Source organism: Vombatus ursinus, unplaced genomic scaffold, assembly GCF_900497805.2.
Source record: "Vombatus ursinus unplaced genomic scaffold, bare-nosed wombat genome assembly UNPS02014874.1, whole genome shotgun sequence".
NCBI lineage: Eukaryota > Metazoa > Chordata > Mammalia > Diprotodontia > Vombatidae > Vombatus > Vombatus ursinus.
The window spans coordinates 15,822,545-15,846,146 of record NW_020954652.1 but is presented as its reverse complement, the minus strand read 5'-3'; the positions used below and the strand labels follow the sequence as shown (position 1 = coordinate 15,846,146).

The 23,602-nt window shown below is 38.4% G+C and overlaps 1 protein-coding gene across 1 annotated transcript in view; it reads right to left on the bottom strand.

Moving 5' to 3' along the window:
* The window catches only part of PAWR (pro-apoptotic WT1 regulator), a 136,339-nt gene that overhangs the window by 15,868 nt on the left and 96,869 nt on the right, over nucleotides 1-23,602 (bottom strand). Inside the window, exon 3 of the mRNA XM_027842541.1 lies at nucleotides 9,560-9,594. Coding sequence (XP_027698342.1) covers nucleotides 9,560-9,594 — 35 coding nt within the window. The remainder of the gene's footprint in view (nucleotides 1-9,559; nucleotides 9,595-23,602) is intronic.

The following is a 23,602-nucleotide window of genomic DNA, read 5'->3' as shown; positions in this document are numbered from 1 at the left end:
CTAAGTATCTCATGAAAGGTTTCTTGTTGCCTTTGGATCTACAATAAAACCAATTTCTTTATCTGCCTGTTCAAGGAGAACTTGTAGACTAGCCTTCTTCCATCTAACAGCAATGTCTTGTCTTCGGATGTTATTATAAGAATATAGCTTACCATGGATAAACAAGGATCTCAAATGGAAGTACCAACAGTTATATTCCTATTTACATGGGCTAAAAACTGTATAATTGCTAACACCCCTGACTTTCAGTCCCTCCAGTCAGGGAGTTTACAGTCTAGTTGGGGGAAACATGCACACACCCACCCACCCACCCACCCACCCACCCTATCACAATGCAAAAGACCATTTGGTATTTTTCTTTGTTTCATGGGCTGTCACCGCTAAAGAATTCATCATCTCCTGATAATGAGCTTCCCCATCCTTAGCTAGGCTGGTCCTTGGAAAGCAGCCACAATCTGTCCCAAGGATTGTACTCTAAGTCTTTCCAGCATGGTAAAACCTGACAAGACTTGCAGTCTGCTGGCACAGATTCTGAGAAGCAAGGGTCAATGGTAAACTTATACTGAATATAATTACATAATTTAATCATGCTTTGAGCTGTCAGAAGTACCTTAGTATCCTGTGGTCATTATTATGATTACTGCTCATTTTCAAGTACCAGAGTCAATTACTTATTTAATGTTCAACAAACAGTTACTAAGCACCTACTGCATGGAGAAACCATGTTCTAGGTTCCAGAGAAGATTTAAAGTTTATACAAGATCCCTACACTCATACTAGTACTTGGATATAACACGCACAAGGCCATAATACAAAATAACCCAAGTACTAAGAAGTAAAGAGCCATAAAATCTAAAGTAAAAACGGGTAAAGTGCTAAAAGATTCAAATGGAGAAAAGTCACTGGGGACTAGGGAAATCCCAAAATGCTTTTTGGAGGAAGCAGTAGATGGGATATAATCTCTACAGATCCCAAGACATGCACAAAAATTGCTTTTTAATACATTCACTTGTTTGTCTCTCCATGTTTCCAACTCACTAAAATTAATTTTTTTTTCCTCGGGAAAAAAAATCAAGTTGGTTGCACTTTCTGGTTGTTTGGATAAAGATAAAAGTCTACTGTATTTCATATGAGTTAAAGCCTCCAAATTAAAAGGTATATTTATTAGCTTTCCAAATGATATCATATATATTGGTTTAACTTTCTAAAGTCCCTATTAACTTTGTTATTTCTATTGATTATACCATCTTATACTTTCTTGCCTATTACCAAAGAAAAATGACCCGAGTGTCATTACTGATTCTTAATCAATCAATATTATGTTGATTAATCAACGTTATCTATACTAATCAATCAATCAACATTATCTATACTAATCCATAGACTATACTATTTATTAAGTACCTACTACCTCTCTGACGTATATATAAATCCACACATATATACTCGTATGTGCATATATGTACACGTTATATAAATATACATACACACACACATATATGTATGCATACACACCCATATGTATCAGGTACCTCAATACAGCAATGGGACTCAAAAGCAAGGTGAAAACAGTCCCTCCACTCAAGAAGATCACAATCTAGCCGGGGGAAACAAGAAAAACACGTGTATATATATGTGTGTGTGTGTGTATGTGCGCGCGCACACACTTGCACATACAAAATATATTTAAGATAGATAAAAGGTGATGAGGGGCACCTAGGTGACACAGTGTTGGGCCTGGAGGCAGGAAGATCTGAATTCAAATCCAGACTCAGACACGTCCTAGCTATGTGACCTTGGACAAGTTACTTAACCCTGCTTGCCTCAGTTTCTTCATCTGTAAAACAAGCTTGTGAAGGAAATGGCAAGCCATTCTAGTATCTTTGTCAAGAAAATCTCAAAAGCGGTCATAAATAGTCAAACAACAACAAAAAGTCATTTGAGGGGGAAGACATAAGCCACTATGGGGAGAGGGATGATAAAAAGCCTCAGATAGTACATAGTGGGTGAGTTGAGCCCTGAAATAACTAGGGAATCCAGACACAGAAGCAGAGGCTAGATGGCTATAAATGAGGAGCACCAAGAAGACAGACCAGTTAGGCTGAGTTCCAGTAGAAAGGAGTAAAGTGTAAGAAGGGATCCCCCTTTCCCCTACTCTACCCCTGAAAAAACAATCAATTCCAAATCCCCAAAACTCTACCTCACCCACATCTCATTCTCCCCGCTTGTACTGCTACCACCCTAACTCAGGCCCTTATCACCTCTGACTTAAGATTCCTCTAAGAGGCTCCCAACAGGTCCCAGATTCCAGCTCTTCCCTCTCCAATCCATCTTTTACATAAGCAACCAAAATAAGCTTCTTTAGTCACAGATCTGACAGTGTTATTCCTTCACTCAAAAATAGTCATTAACTTGCCCATAAAATAGCAACAAAGGGCCCAAGAAACATGGGCTTGAGAATATTGGACTACACTGTCTCACCAACCAGCAGAGGCCTTTGGACCTGTTTTGGCTTGGACTTCTCATCTCTGAAGAATTCTGGTAATTTCCAAGGCTTGGTTCTGACTGACAAAACCCGAAAGATTCTTGAGTGATTCTCAAAACACAATGTGTAACCCAACAAGTATGACTGGTTTTTTAAACAATAGTTGTGAAGATACTTCCCTTAGGGGCAAAAAAAAAAAAAAAAAAAAAAAAAAAAAAAAAAAATCGCGGTGGTGAAGCATCATCTTAATCGTTGCATTAAAAAAAAAATCACTCATTCTCATCTTTAAGACAATTGTACAAATGGGACCCACTTCCTGTCCGTTTCCTTCCCAAATGCCAATAACACCAAAACTTAGAGAACACACCAAATTAATTCTGATCAGATTAAATAACTAAGCTAGGTGTTAGCCATTTCTGAAGGTGTGACTCAGTTTAACAAGGATCTTCTAAGTTGATTTACAAGAACGAACAAAAAAATCTATCTTGGGTATACTTGAGATTCTCGAGACAGAGCTCTTCCTCACACTGAACACTGACTGCCTAATGTCCAAAGTTCTCAACTGACTTCTTATTTGTATCTAGTGCTCTCTCTCTCTCTCATACACACATGCAGTTGAGCTCACAACCAACTAGTAATGATATCCCACCTTCAAAAGTCTAATCCAACAGCACTGTTGCCAACCAACAAGACCACACAAATTTTCCAAATTTCTTCTAAATTTAAAGTTGTATTCCTTAGGTCAATCTTCACCTAATTTTACTCCTTAGCCACTGATTATAATCTGTTTCTACTTAACTCATTTTTCAAGCCTTTTTGGTTCTCTGACAGAATAGACTACTACTAGACAATAAGTAAATTCTTCAGCTATAAAGAACTGTTAGCTCAAATGAGCTAAGCCTTTGCTCATTCCATCCCATAACAAGAGGGTATGTGACTTACATGAGGGAACAGAATATAATACCCTCTTGGTCAGGGAACTCTCCACATCTTCTCACTCATGCTCGCCACTTCAGTGAATTTGCTTGACCAAATTCATGCAGATTACCCCCACCATTGTCCACCCCACAGCATTACCTCTGTCTGATGGTCAAAATCTCACTTTCAAGTTTCTGGGTTATCAACAGACACACTTGTGGACCTCGATTAATTTTAAAGGCTGTCCATACCCGGCAAAAGGTAGCCGCAAGATACCTTCCTTCATGATACCTTTGGATTAGGAATTACAAATTCAATTGGATTCAACATTCATTTATTATGTGCCCTGAAATAGTCAAGGTCCTGTTCTAGCCACTATTCTATTACTATAAAGAACTCTTAAGTCCTAAGCCTGAGTAGAGCCTATTCTCCTACCTCTTCCCTGGTGACAGGACCGGTTGGCTGGCATTATATAATCTAGTCATTGTGTGATGTTCAAGGAAGGTCACATAACATTCCTGGCACTGTCAGATGCACTGCCTAAAACAGATGTATGGCATGTCAAGCCAGGGCCAGCTGCCAACCAGAAAGCTAAAGCTCCTTCCCCAGTTTTGAGAGTATCAAGATGTTTTCTTTAAAACATTGTTGGTAGAAGGGAAGTTACCCTCAAAAGAGCCATATAACTATGCAATTAACTCACTCCAGGAGGCCTATTCTGGACAGCTTACTAATTAACCTGATCAGAAACAGCAATATTTATAGGAATTTATGTAAAAGAGCCAAGAAGAAAGCATTAACCTGGCCCTCCAGCTCTGAGTAGGGAAGTCAGAATTATGCCACAGCTATAGTTGCCCGAATAGAATACAACCATTACATATTAGGACCTATTGTTTTTGATATCCAACCTGATAGACCTGATCGATGGAGAGCTCTAGCATCATACAATTTGAGCCAAATATAGGAAGGTAATGAAGGGTGTGGTAGGAGAACTATCTACCAAGATCCTAGCCAAGTAGGCTAGGGTAGTTCCTCTCTTTAAAAGGTAATGAAATTATCCTCGAGACAATCAGCTCACAGGCTAAAGGCTCTGACTATGGCTTATTGATCAACTGAGTACAAGAAAGTCAAAGCACTAGTCCAAAGCACTTGCTGCCTGCTCCGTCAGGCTTGAGTGGTATGATCTACCAATAGGCAACACAGAGTCAAAAAGGCTGTGCTCAACTGAATCATAGCTGGATCCTCACTGAATATCCATTCCCAGTGAAGGCTAAGTAAATCTCCTTTTGTTAATGGTTTGATCTTCTACAAGTGGGTCCTTTCTAATTTTGAACTTGAGATAACAGACCAGTCCGGTCCAAATACAGATGGTATACAGCCTTCCAGAAGGGCACAGACTGTATGGCTGCCAGATCATACTGTATGTTGTGGTTTTTTGTTTTTTTTTTTAAATGCTCTAGCAAGTCCACTCCCCACCCCCACGTTTTCTTATAATAAACTTATTAGAGCAAATATTTCTATATACAAAGAAAAAAAGATCATCATGAAATTGTGAACTTCTATTATGTATAATTCTTTTTTTCCCAAAGGGTGTATTAAACAAGATACTAATAAAATTACCCCGTTTGTAACTACTCTTCTGAATTATTTTTCTACTTTTAATTCTTTATTACTGCTCTTTTCTTCTTTTAGACAGTTTTCCCATCTTTAGCACTAGCCATCAAGGAAAACAAGCGAAAGCTCCACAATGACCATGTCTGTAAAAGTGCTATTTCACACATTCCTAATCCCTCACCCACCTTCATCTTCAGTCTTTTAAAGTCATGACTAGCAGTTTTCTAGAAATTTAAAAGTTCTTTTTTTCCCTTAAAGATCTGTAAGGTGTGGGGGACAAGGGAATGGTATCAATGATGACCCAGCAAAGGAGACTGACAAAGAATGGCCAGACAGGTAAAGAGAGCAGTATCACAAAACCTGAAAGTGGGAGGAGATGATCTTGAAATGCTGCCCTGAGAGGTCAGAGAACTTGGTAGTGGGGTAGGAACCTCAAAAAGTCATCAAGTACAACCCATAATGTTACAGATAAGAAACTGAGGCCCAGAGAAGGAAAGGTCACACATGCAGTAAACCGCACAGCGAAGCTTCAAATCCTGGTCTCCTGACTCCAGATACTCATTATAGTAAGCTGTCTCTAGATTTTTTTACTTCCCAAATAGAGAAACTTTAACACAGTTGCTTTTATTTACTGCAACGTACTTGCCACACAATAAAAAAAAAATTTAATTGTGGAAAACCAAGGAAACTACTGGTTATGATATAAAGTAAACCTGAATTTTTGACTTTACCTGTTGTTCCTTTGCTTGTTTTTGGTTTTTTTTAGAGGTAGTGTTTGTTTTTGCATCTGTGCTGAACCAGATGTACTTAGACCACAAAGATAAATTGTAGGCTTAATTCCAAATTCAAATATTGAGAAAAGCTTTGCCTTTTTTTTAATCCTAAGTATTATAAACATAGTTAAGTAACCATTCAGTTAGGAAAATTACACATTTTTTAAAACTTACAATGTCAAATATCTCAAACCTTTTACAAGTCATTGAAGGTTGGGGGGGGGATGGTGGAATGTAAAATCCTGAAGAATATGGGAGGAGCATCTGATGGTCAAACTTTGTATCAATCTTAATCACGTACCACAACTAGGAATATTTACATCAGTGGTTGTTTTTTGTTTTTTGCTCACTACCCAGTAGCCTTTGCTATGAGGAATCATAGCCCTTCCTGCCATTTAGGTTGGCAATGTTCACTCTAAGACACTTGGGAAATTCATGAATGCTCAGTTTCCCTTCCAAAAAATTTGCTATATTTGGTTGTTCTTACAAGTTTGACATGCTTTCAAGATAGATGATGTAATAAACATGTTTGATTTTCCAAGTATTATAGTACCCTACTACATGTTTTAGATAACTAAAATAAATATAAGATGAGGGTTTTTTAATATTTTATTGATATCTTTGTTTTTTACATCACCTAGATATCGTGTAATATAGCCCTTCTTCTTGCTTATCCCAGAGAATCATTTTTTCATGACAAAGAACAAAGAAGGGAGGGGTGGAGAACAAATCAGTATAACTAACCGTGTTGATAAGATCTGACATTACGTGTGTGTGTGTGTGTGTGTGTGTGTGTATGCACACACACACAACATATCCCCACATTCCCCAGCTAATTAAGCAAAATTGTTTACAAATTTTCCTTTATTTCAAACAGGCCAACATCCAATATCACGCAGTTCATCTAGCACAATTCATGGCACGATGATGACATGGCACCCCCTTTGGGAACCACTGCTTTCGATGAACCACTATGATGTTCACAAAGAAGCCTTGATTTGTCTAAAATCTTCGGTTAATACTTCAGAAGCCATAGCGGCGCACATTTCTGAAGCACCTTAAGATTGACAAAACACTTTCCTCCGAATCCTGTGACACTGGCAGCCAAGTATGATTACTGTCATTTTACTGAGGCTTAAACACTTTATTTAACAGAGAGGTCAAGTTACTTGAACACAGTCACACAGCTAGTACATTATGGCCAGAGCTAAGTTCTACTGATCCCAGGAACAGTTCCTATATGTCATTAAAGCACACTGGGGCTTCTTTGCCACTGGATCAGAATGCGACACCTCCATGAAAAGGTAGCCACCTCCTAGTAATCATCTTCCCTGATTCCTCAGGTGACCAGCATGCAGTCAAGCTTTGTAGACTGGTATGATTTGCCAGGCTAGGTGGCACAGTCAATAGAGCCCTGGGCATGGAGTCAGGAAGACTCATCTTCTAGAGTTAAAATCTGGCCTCAGATACTTATTAGCAACGTGACCCTGGGCAAGTCACTTAATTTTGTTTGCCTCTTGTACCTTTTATCCTTTAGCTTATTCCTCGGGTCTTACCTGACACCCTTTTCAATAAACATCTCTTCCCAAGTCACCTTCACAACTTGTTAAAATATGGCAAAGAAAGAAATTTCAATAAGTTAACAGTTCCTAGTACTTAAAAGATAGATAATCATTGAAACTAAAAGGACATAGTTTTTTTCCCCCTCATTGTTAACATTATTAGTACTAAGGCTACTGCTACTCAAACTCACTTTCATAATCAGTGGGGGAAAACTATTTTTTTTTAATTAGCAAAAGGATATAAAGGAGAGGAAAAATTGAAGGTGGAGAAAACAAAAAATGAATATACATGACCAACTTTATGTTCAACTCACAAAATGACAAGAATTTAAAAAAAAAACAAATTAAAACTGCTCAGAAAACAAAGTATAAAAAGTGGCACAGTTAAATTTTCTCAATTTGAGAAGCATAATATCAATGGAAAAACTGTTTGTGGAGAGAAGAAATAAAGAAGTCAATTAATCATAAATGATATTTAATTTTTAAAAAAAAAAGTGTTTGAATTTGGTAGCTTAAACCCAAATATGGTAGTTTAAAATAACTGCTAATGTCACTATAATGAATTCTCAATTATTTTGAGATATCTAAACTTTTTCTTTCCCGAAGCAAATAACTATAATGACTGGAATGATTAAGTGACCAGAGCATTTCGTCTATTTCTCTCTCCCATGTGTCCTGAATAAACTTACTGGTTACCACCCTAGGCAAGACACTTGATCTCTCTGGGCTTCTGTTTCCTCATGTATAAAACAGGGTTGATAAAAAGCAACTACAAGATTATTATTAGAAGGGCCAAATAAAATAATGTATGTAAAACTGTTTGCAAATTTTAAAGCGCTATATGGTTATACATCATTATGATTTGGGCATTATGGGAGGATTTTTTTAACGTAACCTTAGAGTTTTCAATTTCTACTGAAGTCAACTTATTATGTCGAGCATTTTATAAGCCTTAAAGCACTATATAAATGGAGCCATATTTTGTATCATGGCAGTCACTTTCTTTCCTTTTCTTTTTAAATTGAAACTTCAGTTTAAATTTCTACTCAGGTCTTATTCGTATGCCCTGCCCTATTGTGGCTTAGAAGTAATCATGGTGGGAGTCAAAGGCTGTGTGTGTTATGAAGGTGCTCTGGCAGGTTCTACCATGTTGCAAAGACTGTAACACCAGCCTGGTAAACAGACTGAGTACTGGTCCTGAAAGGACTAGTCCCGATAAGTTTGGAGAGGCTCTGAACCACTCTGGTGGCAGGATGATGAATTTTCAGCCACAGGAACCCTTGAAGACCATCTAAGTTGTGAAGGGGTTATCGTTTGCATCCGCAAAGAGGGGAACCAGGGAAAAAACAGATCCTTGACAGATGACAGTTTTAAAGTTACCTCTTTACATGCCTTATCTTTCCGACTGGACTACAGGCCAGTAAAAGGCCAGAATATTCATCTCAGTAAACTCTTCCCCCACCCCGTGCTCCAACTGAGCACAATGACTTCCATATGGTAGGTACTTGGTAAATGTTTGTTGAGTTTAATTATCTTGGTTCTCTTTTACTACTAGGAATCCTAACAATTCACATTTATATAGAACTTTGTAGTTATAAAATGCTTTCATGTAACTTCTCAGAAAGTACAACAACCTTGGGAGGTCATAGGCGTAAATGACTATTTCACCGTCTTCTTCCTCATAAGACAAAGGCTAATAGAATCTATTTTTTTGTGAAGCATATGAAGAGCTGTAAGAACAAAATAAATGGATATAATTCCACTGAAAGACATACAAAGTGAATGCATATGTCCTGGACCCTGCAGCTACTTTGGTCCTGAGTGATACCTCCTATGAAGGAAGGTTGTTATCCATCCTGGAAATGACCAGCTTTGATTCCTCCAATTCACACTGAAACAGGTTGGCTGGAGACAAGGTTATTAGGCCAGAGCAGTACATCTATAAACATTAAAACGTTCTATAAATGCGAGTTTTTCTTAGAGTTGACCTACATGCAAATGCGTTGTATCTCAATATACACCCAGGAATGGGGTATGGGAAGAGGGAGAAGGCTTAATAAGAAAAGCAGACATGTTAACACAGCGTAACATAGAGATAGCAGTCAAATAAGTAAAACATGGTATTGGACATGTATTGATGCCAACATATAAACATACATACATATATAACATATATAGTTCTGTATTACACGATAAGAAAAGCTTCTTACCTTTTATATCTACTTGAAACAGTCCTAGATGTTTCCTATTGTAAACAAAAAAGAGTAACGCATTTTAGGAAATTTTGTTCAAGTATACAACTTGCAAACTTCAATACAAAAGATTCAAAAGATGAAATGGGGGAAAATATCTAATATTGAAATGAATAATTTGGTGACACCAATCATTACTTTTCTTTTATTTACTTATTTTGAAACTGGGTCTCCCTACTTCACTAGGCTAGAGGTATCAGGACTACTCATAGATCTGATTTCATTACTGATCCGTCTAGAAGTTTTGACTTGTTCTGATTAGGCCCTGGGCTGGCTGGCCCCTTCTAAAGGGACCTGGTGAACCTTCTCCCCTACCCCCACGACACTACTGTCAGACTTAAGGAAGTCAGAAGCTCACCACTCCCAAGTTCAAGTGATTCCCTCAATTTTAGCTTCCTAGAGAAAGGATTACATCCAGGCGTGCACCAGCACACCTGGCCAATCATTACATTTAGAAATATAAACACTACAAGTAAACTTTGGAACATCATATTTCATGTCTCCAAGCAATGAGAAGGGGGAGAAAAAGTCCAACCAAAAACACCCAATGCCATTTGTAATTAAGCTTCTAAGAACTCTTCAGTTGAACATTTATTAGCACAAATGACAACTAAATTTGTAATTAAAAAGGAAAACTGGATAATGTAGGCAGATGATTTTGCAGATGTCTCCAAGTACATTTTTTTTTTGCACTGGGTTTGTGATTTTATTGGTGTAGAATTTCCTGCTACTAATGCAAAGAGACACATACTTGGCGACTGACTACAGAGCCCTGGAGTGCTGCAGAGCACACTTCAAGGTTAAATGACTCGTCTCACGTCACCTATCCCAGATTTGTCTAAGGCCCGACTTAAACCGAGACCTCCCTAACCCCGAGGTTGGCTTTGTACCCACTAGACCACACGGGCTTTCCTGTATCCACATCTGTCAACTTCATAAAATGGGTAAGAAACAACTTCCTGTCGTCACAACTATACTGTGCTAATCCTAAATCTGATCCACCCCACCTGAACAGCTTCAACAAACAGAAATCAGTCAACGTTCTGGTAGCACATTTGCCACCTGACCAACCAACTTAGTCATTCCTTGGTTTCTCAGTCCTGGCTCTCAAACTCACTCACCCTTTATTTTTGCTCAACAGGACAGAATTAAATGAAAAAAGCCTTTTGTTTTTCAATTTGACTCTAAAATGTCTCTATTCTAGCTAATTTCTAAAACTTTAAAAGGAATAACCCACCACTCTAGTAGGATTTCCATCCAGGTTAGTAAACAAACAAATAAACAAATAGATGGGCAGACTCACTTTGGGGTAAAAAAAAAGTCATGGGGTCATTACTATCATCATCATCACTCTTATTATTGATGTTGCTGTTTTAACAATAAATTTATATATTACTATGTGTGTACATATACCTAATATCATGCTCTAGCCAACGTATGCAAAGCCCTAACTTTATGAAAGTAGAAGAAAATGGCCACCAATACACTTAAGTTGACTGACAGAAATGACATTGAGTTTGTATAAAAATATGCCTCACAGAGCAGCATAAGTACGACCAATTGCGCAGGTGGGTGACAAATCTTGACCCTCATCCACAAGGTGAAGGCCTTGCAGAGGAAAAGATGACTTTGATTATGCTTTGACAGTTGGAACTGAGATATTTTAAGACTCAACAAGTGATCAGCTGTTCTGATATCCAGGAAAGCTACTGAAACCCAGTATTTCAACATTTAACAAACTCTTATCTGTCTCCACTGAGGAGGTTACCATAATGAAGGCAAATAACAGATTCCTGAATGTTTCAATGAACCTTTCTGAGACAGAAGCCATTCCAGTTTGGTAGGTGGACAGGTTCTCCAAGCCTGGGAAAATTTGGAGCAAAGTGGCAGATAAGTCAAGATCCCAAGCCAGGGATCATTTAAGGTGGGACCCTTTCTAGGCAGCAAGTGATCTTATCTGTATATATTTATTTGCTAATCAGTTAGAATCCATAGGATTTTAATCTTGGGCATCACATAGCTGTAAAGGAAAAGACTAAAAAAAAAAATGGAATGAACAATTAATATATAACTTTTAATCCTGTGATTTCTAAAGAAACTAACGAAAGCTAGGCCTCAACAAGCAAATGAAATACTCTCCCAACTGTTCTATAGCTATTCTCTAGAAAAGAGTTGGGGGAGGGGGAAGGGAAGAGGAATGAAAAATACTAAAAACCAAACCAATCCTGGTCACGGTTCAACTTTGGGAGGAATGCAGGAAGGGGGGAAGGCAGGCCAACTTTAAGCATAATAGCTATATAGCATGTACATGTGTGTGATATGTACACACATACACATGCACTCGCCTGTACGCATACTCTTATATATATATCTCATTTAATCTTCAGAAGTCTAAAGGGTTCAAGTGACTTGCCCAAGGTCAACAAAGCAAACAGCAGAGCCCAGACCAGTTCAAAGGTTTTCCACTACTGCACACTGTCTGGTGCACTCACTGCTAAGGAATGTTTAGAAAAAAAAAAACAAAAAAAGATAAGCAACCAGTTAGTTTTCATTTGTAAATAAGGAAAGAATGAATTTTATCTACAGAAAAACAACAGGCATAAGTATGACAAGACCGTGTACTAACGACAAAGGATACTAAAAAAAACATTCACATTGGAAATGCTGGCTATTAAAGAATTAATACTAGAAGGAGTGGAATTTAAGAATCCCCCCCCCCCCGCCGAGGCCCAAGCTTTAATGCAATGCATTTTAAAAATCCATATAGTAAAGAAAATAAATAGGATGAAAATGTTTACCTCAAAGTAAAATTACAATAAAATTTTTCCATCAACTGATATGCCTGGTCCCTCTGGAGTTAAAGGTATCCAAGTATTAGACTGAGGCTAGCCCATTATTTTTATAGTGGTTTTTTTTTTTTTGAAAGACTAATAATTATTCTTTTAATTTACAATCCAGTCAATCGCAGCACTAAAAAATCTCTACTTTGAAAAAGTACAAAACCAAACTGAGAGGGGAAAAATGTTTTAAATCTTAGGGATGCTTACAGTATGTGCTACAACACAAAAGAATTCTGTTAACGACATCTTCTAAATCTATGGCTAAAAGAAAGGTTCCTGCAACCTTTATTAAAAAATAAAGACAATACTAGATCAATAAGACTATAATTGTTTTGAACTTCACAGAACAAATCCCCTTAATAAAAGGATTTGTTCTGTAAAACCTGGACTGGGTCAAAAGGCCACGCTTAAGGACCTAGAAGGCCACATGCGGCCTGGAGACAGCAGGTTCCCCTCCCCTGGGCTCACCTCCATGCCATAAAGAGCCAAAGGAGAGTAGGACTTTGGTGAACCATGAATAAGCAAGGGAAAAACAAAACAAAACAAAAAAACCTCACCTAGGGAAGGATGTTTCCAGTCACTCCAAGAACTGAAATGTGAATCTGCTAGAATTCTAGGTCCTCACAAAAAGGCCTAGAAGGAATGGGGCAGAAGTGTCTCTCAAATCAATATTTACTGGTTTAGAAATAGGGCAGTTACTGTGACTTCAGCTAGCATGTCCTTGGGGAAAGGGTAGCTTTTGGTAATGATTACTATCTTGGAAGATGGACTATCTTTTCCCTTTGGGTTCCTGTAATGCCTAGAAGCTTTTAGACTTCCCTAAAATGCTCCTAAGAACCTCAAACATCCTATCAATAATTGTCAACTACCAGACTGTGCTTCTATTTTCTCTTCCTTCCAATTCTTAAAAACTAGGCTATGAAAAATCTCTTATTATTTACACTATAATTATCTGCATAGCATCTAAACCTTGATGCCATGAACAAAAGATGATTTTGAGGGAAAAAGAAAGAAGTTAGCCAAAGAAAACTTTTAAGAGTTGCTAGGTTTGTGAGTTTAGAACAAAATAAAAATCAAAGGAGAAATAATACACCAGAAATCACTCGAGGTGATTTTTTAAAATGTTTGCTGGCTCCACCTCTGCACAGGCTGCCTGGCCCTCACAGTACTTACCCTCCTTCCTTTTACCCTCTCCAGCTCTCCTTCATGTTTTGTCTTCCTTTATTAGAAATGAAAGGACCTTATTGTTTCCATATCGCTGGTACTTAGCACAGTGCCTAGCACACAGTAAGCATTTAGTAACCCGTTCTCTCTTCGATCTAAGCTCCTACTGGTGTCATAAGTGTGTTCTTAATAGAATATTTGGAAATGCAAAGGCAAAGAAAAAAATGATATTTCAAGACCGCTTTTCCAAAATCAAATGTACACTGAGCATTTTTTAAAGAACATTTTGTTTTAAACATATAATTCTTAAGGAGTGGTCATGAAAGTTGGATCTCTAATTTCTGTCCTCAGCCAGTTCCAAAATGCTAAATCTAAACACCATACGGGATCAGAGTCAGAGCTAAAAGGGATGTTGGAAGTCATTTAAGTCCAACCTGCTTATTTTGCAGAGGAAACTGAGGCCTAGAAAAATGAACTGCCTTGCTCTGGGTCACAAAGGTAGGAAAGCAGAAGCGCCTAGATTTAAACTCGGGTCTACACTCTAAATTCAGCAGTATTTCTAATGTAACAAAGCCAAATCTGAGTGCCTGCATTCGTTGGGTATTTCCCATAAGATTGCAGAAACCAAATGTCATTTATGTCACCCAGAAAAGAGAGCGGACCTGGGGATATGACTGGAAAGGCTCTGAAAACAGGTGTGATTTCTAGCTCATGGGCAGAATTATCAGGGCTTTCGTAGTGCATTTTAACTTGACTCTTCCATTTTCTCATTTGGATGGAGAAAAATAGAAGTAATCTGGAAAGAGAAGTGACAATAACTTTTAATCTATTCCAACTAGAGTCCAAGCCGTGTTACCTATCTTTTTCTCATGGAGAAGAAGAATCACACTGAGTAGATTGTTAGATTTTAAGGCAAGTAGGGAAGGGTTGGCCTACCTCTATAAATTCCTATGTTCCAGGTCACTGAGCATTTTGCATGGGAAGCAAGCTACTGCTTGTCATCCATCTGGGCAGTGTGGTGTAATGTTAACAGCCTTAGTCACAAGTCACAAGATTGAGTTCACAAAACCTCTACGATGCTTTCTTAAATCTGTGTGACCATAGACAAATCACTCAACCTAGCTGAGCCTCAGTTTTCCCAACAATAGAACAGAGACAATGATATCTGTACCTCACAGCTTTGTTGGGAGGTAAAGTGCTTTGTAAATATGAAAGTGCTTTATCAACGAAGGTTGCTCCCCACAAATTCTAAAAGTGCAAAACATCCAGAGTACTTTCCAAAAGCCACTGGTAAGTGGCAAACATCCCCTGGGGTGATCCAACCCAAAGCTAGGGACTGACCTTTCTCTATCCTGTCATGCATCACTCAAATCCTTGCTACTGGAGAACCAGGCTCATGCTTCAAATTTGGGTTACACTGAGGTTCAATATGAAGTAGAAGCCATGAAATCTAACAAAAAGAGCCTCAGGCAGAGTTCAGACTCTAGAAATAGTTGAGCACAAGTAACAGAGCTAAAGATGAAACAGACTGAACATCTTGCATACCAAATGTTTAAAACAGATCTAGTGTTATCCAAATGCCATTTTTGTGGTCAACCACCACCAAGAACCTTCCACATACACAGAAATGCTAGTTTTCAATTATATTTTTTAAAAAGCTTAATGAGTAAATGAAAATGTTTAGCCAGTGGTATTTAGATGCAACCTTGGAAAGAAAACTGAAGTTTAATGTTTATATGCTAAAAGTACATTTTATTGAACACAGATGATGAAATCGTGTGATATATTTCACATGAACTATTTCCTATAAAAGTTTTTCCCCCCTCCTCAAGTGTGCTTATCAGGCTATCTTAGTGACCATGCAAAAAGTTCTTAGTTTATAAAATCTGTACTCTTACATCAGTATGAATTGGCCCTTTAGAACAAGGGTTCTCAGGTTGGAGGGAGGAGGATTCTGTTTACTTGAGGGAGAGGTAATACATCAGACACACATATGTAAACACATACCCTATGTATCACAGGATGCATAACACACTCATGTAAACATACACATCATTAATAGCTATTTTCAATATAGTTGGTTTCCTTTGCAATCCTATGTATTTTAATTTACACATTTAAAAACATTATTCTGAGAAAGAAGTCCATAGGCTTAACTAGACTAACTGTCCAAGGAGCCCACACCACAACACAGGTTAAGAACTTCTCCTATAAATTATATTCTTAAAACAGCATACCACTAAAAGTGTTTTAAGTACGATGTCATTGATATGATGAGATCCTAAAACCACTTTGTCTTTCTCATATTGTGAGGCAGCTAGGTGGAGAGGATGTTAAATATTAAATAAGATACACCTAAGTTCAAATTCTGCTTCTAACACTAGTGACTCTGGACAAGTCACTTAACTTTTCAGTATCAGTTTCCTCATCTGTAAAATGGGTAATAATGGTAATAGCTACTTTTAGGGTTGTGAGGATCTCAATACATGTAAAATACTTTCCAAACTTTAAAGCATTACATAAATGTTACGTAATTACATAATAAATCACATAAGTAAGATGCTATTGTTTAATATCTAAATTGACTATTTTACATCCCCACTACAATGGCAGTTTTCAATGTTCTAAAACTCTTACAGCACTAGCCTTTTCATCATCTTTCAAAATCCCTACACAGGTTTAATAGGAATGTATATGTATAGCCTATATCAGATCGCGTGCTGTCTAGGGGAGGGAGAGGGAGAAAAATTTAAAACTCAAAAGCTTATGAAAGTGATTGTTGATAATTCAAAATAAATAAATAAATAAAAAGAAATTAGAAGAACAAAAATAAATACATAAAAATAAAAATGCACAGAAGAGAAAAAAAATCCCAACACAGTATGGGTTAACTTATCTTTTCCAGTCTTAACACAATAATCCTTTTCATGGACTATTATGGTTTTAGTACTTTCCTACGCCATCTCTTACTACTATGCATTTGCCTAAGACAGCCCCCATTCCTAGACTGTATACACCTTCCTGGGCCACTGCCAGTCATCTTGACCTATGTCTTGCTAATGGACTCCAAAGGACCCTGGAGGAAAGAGTGAGGCTGATGACTTTGCACAGCTCTGCCTCATTTAAATCCAATTCACTCACAAGTAGAGACACTGCCCTTGTGATGTCATTGGTCCCTGTTAAAGAGGGAAGGCCAACTCCCTCATCTTCTCAGAATCCTTTTATTCCTTCTAAGTCTACCTCCAGCACCATCTCCTTGGATCTCCTCCTCCATCTTTTGCTAGTTCTTGTTTCTCTGTCTCTGTCTATTCCCCCTCCCCCAATTACCTTGTTTGCACCTCTATGAACATGTTACATTTCTTACTCCCGTTTACCATCAACCCTCCAGCGAATTATAAATTCCATGAGGGCAAGAACTGCCATTTTTTTTTTGTCTTTGCATACCAAAAGTCTTATAATGCTTTATACACAGTGGGTGCTTAATAAATGTGTGGGACTGAAGCTAGTTCACCCTGACCTCACTCTAACTGAAGGGTAAACAAGATGTAATAAACCCAAATAGCAACAGCCCATGCTGGGATCAAGTGGTACCATGGATTCCTAACCGGGTAATTGGAAGGCCAAGAATAAAGACCATGGCCACAGAGAAATTTCTGAGGCTGTAACAGCTGGAAGCAGGGTATCTCCCTAATGAAACTTCCCAAATTGGTAAAGCCTTCACTAGCAGATATACCACTAGACTTTTAACAAATAAACCGGATACTGATGGACTTAGTTTTCACCAACACTAAAGTAGGGAGGCATTATACTCATTTTAAAAAAAAACAACTAACATCACATTCTTGAGGTCAGTATTGGGAAGGTCTCCAGTTAAGTTTGCTAATGCGAAGCCATGTAATATATCAATTTCCTGCATTCCTAGCAATTTTTTGAACAATTAGTCATTTGAAACTTTAATACAAGAAAGTCTTAAGTATTTCTACATAACTTGCTTGGCATATCTGAGACATTCAAGAATTCTGTTATTAGTGAAATTGTTGCTTAGAAAAACTGACATACTGAGTGTAAAATTACAATATGTTTATGCTTCATAATGTTTAAGCAATTAGGATGAAAACAATGGTGCTACTATTTCTAGTCCTGAATTACTGACTTCTCCTAATAGTTTAGGTTCTAATTTGAACACTCAAAGACTTGTTCTTTGTTTGTGTATTAGGATACATTCTTTTCTTACATAATAAAAATTCTGTGAAAAAATGCTATACTATTTCATTGTAATTCTAGTAAATCAAATTACATATTGAACAGTGAAGGACTCTAAAAATTGGGACAATGGAACCACTCTGAATAAGGTTCAAGATTGAACAATTCTGTGGGCCATTTCAAATTTACTTGTTATACTGCTGGATTAATTTAAAAACCAGTTTAAATATTCTGAGTATATTGCATTTGGTCTGTTTCTAGAGCATATTCTTGCTATGATATTTTGAATATAAAGGCTAGAAATAATTATGTGCCTATAAAATTATTTTATGTAGGATGAGCTCAGGATTTTCCAGTGATATCCTCCTCAGATGACCCTTCATTATATGGAGATGACTTTGGGTTTAGCAGAACCTAAGTGCTGATATGTCCTATGACAGGGGTGGGGAATCTGGTCAGTCTCGTCCCCCACCCCACCTCGACCTATACCACAGCTGGAAAGAATTCAACTACAGGCTTGGCGAAAGGACCAGGACAGTTGGATTTCACCAGAAGACTAGCCAGCAAGTGATAATTTTTTTTTGGGAGGGGGAGGGTACAGCAACTCAAAAAAACTACAGGATTACATACTGTACCTGTTGACTGAGTGATCCTCCAAAGTATGAGTTCAGTATATTAATATTTTAACTCACCAGAATTGATGAAGTAAGGCATTTATTTATTTTCACTAACTCATCAAAGGTCCTCCACAGTCCGGCACCACTTTTCTAGCCTTATCTCTCTCTGATTTCCCTCTACATACTCTAGGGTTTAGCCTAACTGGACATTATTATCTGTCTTCTGAACTTGCACTATGTTTACCTGCCTTGGTGCCCTTATGGAGACTGTAATCTGACACCATGAATGTCCTCCATTCTCCTCTCTACCTGCTGCATTCCTACCCATCTGTCAAGTGGTTCCCCATTATCACTAAGCTAAAATACACATTCCTCATTTTGGCTTCTATAGTCCTCCAAAATCTAGCTACAGCTCATGTTTTCAGGCTTCCTGCATGATTCTCCTTCATGTACTCCACAGTCTAGCAAAGCTGGCCTACCTGCAGTTTCCCATCTCCCATCTCCAGATTTCTCCACCATCTTCATCTCATCATCTCTCGTTTCTTTCCAAGCATACTGCTTGGAAATACTGCTTCCTACAGGAAGCCTGTCCTGATGCCACCAATTATTAGGGCCTCCTCCCCCAAAATGACTTTATTAATAAATTAATATTACTTCCTATTTATCTGAGTATATGTAGTTTCACCCCAGATAACATATTAGCTACCGGAGGGCACGAATAGTTTCCTTTTTTTTGTTTTTGTAGCCTCAGTGCCTAACACAAGGCCTGGCATCAGGAAGGCATTTAATAGATGCCTGTTAAACGGAATTAAAGTCTGGGTCAAACGGCACCTCCTCTGAAGCCAGCCTGGCCTGATCCCTTCAGTCAGTATACATGAAGAAACAGAGTTTAAATGACACGCTCAAAGGTATACAGTGGCTGAGCTGGGATTCAAATGCAGATCACCTGACCCTAATCCTTACACTACAGAATTCTGGATTAATCAAGTGAAAACTCAACATTTAATTTTTGAAGATGAGCCTTATCCTTAAAAGGCCTTCATATAAAATAATTTATTTAGGCAATTTATTCCTTAAGAAAAAAAAAAGGATAAACTAAATGTAACTACTCATGAGCATTTTTAATTCTCAGAGGGCTCCATTAAGATAAATTAAAAAGTTATACTTGGAAACGATCATTAGTCCTCTAGATTTGGTGAGGACACCCTTATCATAGGCACAGAGAGTAGCCCTACTACTTCTTGCTCCAGGAGATGTTTTCCATGCATTATCATGGCTACCAACTTCATTACTCCCATTTCTGGTGAGCATCCCCTGTGAACTGAGCGAAGTCGACTTTTCAAGGAGACAGGTGAAAGTGTACTTCAAAGTCATTCCTGCTCAGTTGCATTGGCCAGAGCCCCCAAGAACTAGAGATCTCTCTACTTCCAAATAATGCATTTGAGGAGGACTTTAGCAATGGTGGACTTTTAAACTCCAACAAAAATCGACCTTTACACAGAGTTTGCCCTGCGGTTTTACATGGAATCATCACATGCAGAGTCAGTATCCACGGTAAATGTTGAAAAAGACAGTGAAAAATACTAAGATATCGTCAAACGTTTTGCAGAATTTTACCTTCTTCCACGTTAGAGACTACAAATTCTCAATGAAGGTCTGAAAATGCCTAAAACAAAGCATACCTTCCACCTCAGAGCGGCAAAGGAGGGGAAACTACTAGGGCTGAATATCAGATCCATCGCCACACAAGGTTACCATATTGGATCACAGAGTCAGTTAGAGCTTGGAACCTTAAAGATCATCTGGGTCCAACCTTCCTTATTTTACAGATAAGGAAGTAAGGCTCAAGGAAGCAGTCACTCAGCCAACATCACGTAGGTAGATGATCTGACTACAAATTCAGTTTCGCACATAGCAGGTGTTTAATAAATACTTATTGGCTTGACTTTTATGTAATCGTTTTTTAATTGTCACAAGGAAGGATTCGATCTTGGGCAGGGGAAGGAGGGGGGAAAGGAAAAATAAAAAACCCCACCCCCCCCCCCCCCCCCCCCCCGGCCAAAAGGCATCAGTGAAATTTTTTAAAACAAAGATTCAGGAAAAAATGAAATAAATCCTTCCAACACAGTAAGCCAAAGTGTTATACAACTGCTTTTCTTTAATGAAAACTTCATTGCAATGAATGGGATGGTTTATGTTTCAGAGCAGGGGTGCAGGGAATGAGACAAGGTATGGTGAGCTGAGAAAATGCTCTCAAAGCCCATTTTCTTTGTATCCATGTGAAAGAAATCATTCTACTGAATCATGGCTTAGAAATGGTCAAGAAGGAAAATCCTGCGGACATTGTCTTTACAGGTGCATTGGCATCTCATGGTCTGTAAAGTACAAACAAATATAAAACCACACCTGTAACAGGATCAGACAAAAATAAATCCACTTGAATGCAATGTGAAATAATATAGAATTGTGCCAAATAAGCTCAATGCTAACAGCTCCATGTAAATCATAGTAACATCACTAAAATTTTATGAATTCACTTCTGCAGATAAATGAACACTAAGGGATGGAAAACAAGGCTAATGAAAAAGACTGATCTCCCCTAAATATCTGCAACAAATAAGTGACGCTTCTCTACCTGGTGTTCAACACACATTGGTCTGAGACTATACTCATGATACCCTATCTCTCCAGCATTAACTCATATTACATCTTCAACAAGCTCTGTGCTTAAAAAAACTAAAAAACTCTATACCACCACCATCACCCAATACACATTCTCACAGCTCCACGCCTTTGTTCAGAAATTCCCTTCCTCCACCTCTATCCCGAAAGGTTGCATTCCACTTTATTCTTCACTAGTCAACGCAAATGTCCCTTCCTCTAGAAAGCATTCTTTGACTTGTCCTTGGTTGGCACCAACCTTACCCTCCAGACTTCAGTCACATTCTAATGGCCTCAACCATGTAATATTTAATATACAGTTAGACGTGTTGCTGTTGTATTTCTTTCCCCATTTGACTGAAGTTCATTGAGAAAAGGGTCTGTACTAATTAATTAACCTTTGCCTGCTTCAACCTTCCCCATTCTAGCACAGTGCTTTGCAAACAGCTGGCACTTCAACTAACATCCGTTGGATTATATTATAATACAAACTTCCACATCAGTGAATCTCATGTTCCACTGACTCCCATTACAGACCATATTATAAAACAGCTACTCATGCCACAAATTGGGCCCTACTACATAGCCAATCATAACCCTCCCCTTAGTAGTTTCCACTTTTAAATATAACTTCTTCTTCTTCTTCTTCTTCTTCTTTTTTTGGTGAGGCTATTAGGTTTAAGTGGCTTGCTCAAGGTCACACAGCTAGTTAAGTGTTAAGTGTCTGAGGCTGCATTTGAACTCAGGTCCTCCTGACTCCAAGGCCAGAGCTCTGTTCACTGTACCACCTAGCTGCCTCTTAAATATAACACTTCCAGCAGGGATGATACATTTCACTAAGATCAATCAAGACTAATTAATATATTAATTATTGTTAATATTATGCACCTGCTCTATACGAGGCCCACTACTAGATCTCAGGGACATGAAGTTATAAGTTCCTGACCTCATCAACAGGCAGTGTGGCATGGTAGAGAGAATGCTAGACTTAGGGTTTAGAAGACCTGGGTTCACATCTTGCCTCTGAAACAGGCAAGTATTTTACTTGATCATCTCCCTTCCAGCTCTAATCTGTTATCCTTCGATCCTACTGGTGGAGACAAATAAGCACAGACAAATATAAAGTAACTTGGGGGTGGGACATTAACAACTGAGTGAATCAGGGAAGGTTTCTGAGCCTCTAAAAGTTTGTACTCCAGGGACTGTATTCCTGAGTGGGAGACAGTCTGTATAAAGGCACAGGGGATGGAGATAAATTTCACATAGTGGGGACTGAAAGCATGGAGCATCTAGGAAGGGGGGGAGAGGTGTGTGTGGGTGTAGCATGCAAACAGTCTGAACAAGTAGGCTAGACGCAGACTGAGAAATTTAAATGCCAGTTTTTTACTTTATTCGGTCCTGCAAAGAATAAAATCCCAAACTGGATAAAGAGAACTTCCCTCTCACAAGAAACTAATTATCTTTGTTACCCAATGTCCTTTTAAAAGTTGTGACAGTATAACAGTTATATGTTATAACAGTAGGCAACCCAGACCTGTGAGTGACAATGATTGAAAACTAAGCATGGTTTGAGATTAGTGTCTTAAAGGAGGGACAGCATCTCTAATCCCACCACTATTTCTAAAGGCAATACCCCCTTTGGCCAATGTCTAAGAGAAATGGGGGGGGGGGGGGGTTGGATGGAGTAGGAAGGCACAGCTGATCACAGGCTAGAATTAGGAATCTGCAGACTTGGATTTGAATTCCACTTGGGGCCATATTGGGGCCTGTAGAAAAGTCACTTAGTTTCTCAGAGCCTCAATTTTCTCATCTGTAAAACAGGGATATGACTACTTGCACCACACCTATCTCACAGGGTTGTGATGATGACAGATCAGTGCACTGAAAACTTTAAAAAAAAAAAAAAAAAAAAAAAAAAGGTAACATGAAAGAAACCAGATAGGACTTCTGTAGAAATAACTAGGAGAGTTTAGTCAAACCGCTGGCATTCTCTTCACCAGGTCCTCTGGCTAAAAGGTAAAGGATTTCAGTTCGATGAATTAGATTTGAATCCCAACTCTCCTACTTCCTACTTCTGTGACCTTGATCAATGAAGTCACTTGACGTCTCTGCATCTCCAATTTCTCATCTTTCAAAGGAGGATATCAGCCTTGGTGATCTCTAAGATCCCATCTAGATTTAAATGCTATGATCCTCCCACAAAGATGGCGGGAGGTCAGGAAACCAGGTGCTACGAGTCAACAAGAATTTGTCTGCTATGTGCAAGGCACTCAGCTAAGCATGGCAGCAATGGTTAAAAAAGGGGAGAGTGGGAGAATTGCATGCTTCTTTGGCCCAGGATAATAGCCATTCATAAATGTTTGAGGGCCAATGAGTAAAAGTCACAGGGAGACAGGTTTCTGCTTAATGTCAATCCAATTAAAGCTATAGACAAATCAAATAGTTTCTTTCCATTGGCTGTGAGTTCTCTAGTCGACAGAAATATTCCGGCAGAGGTTAAATGAATACTTCTCAAG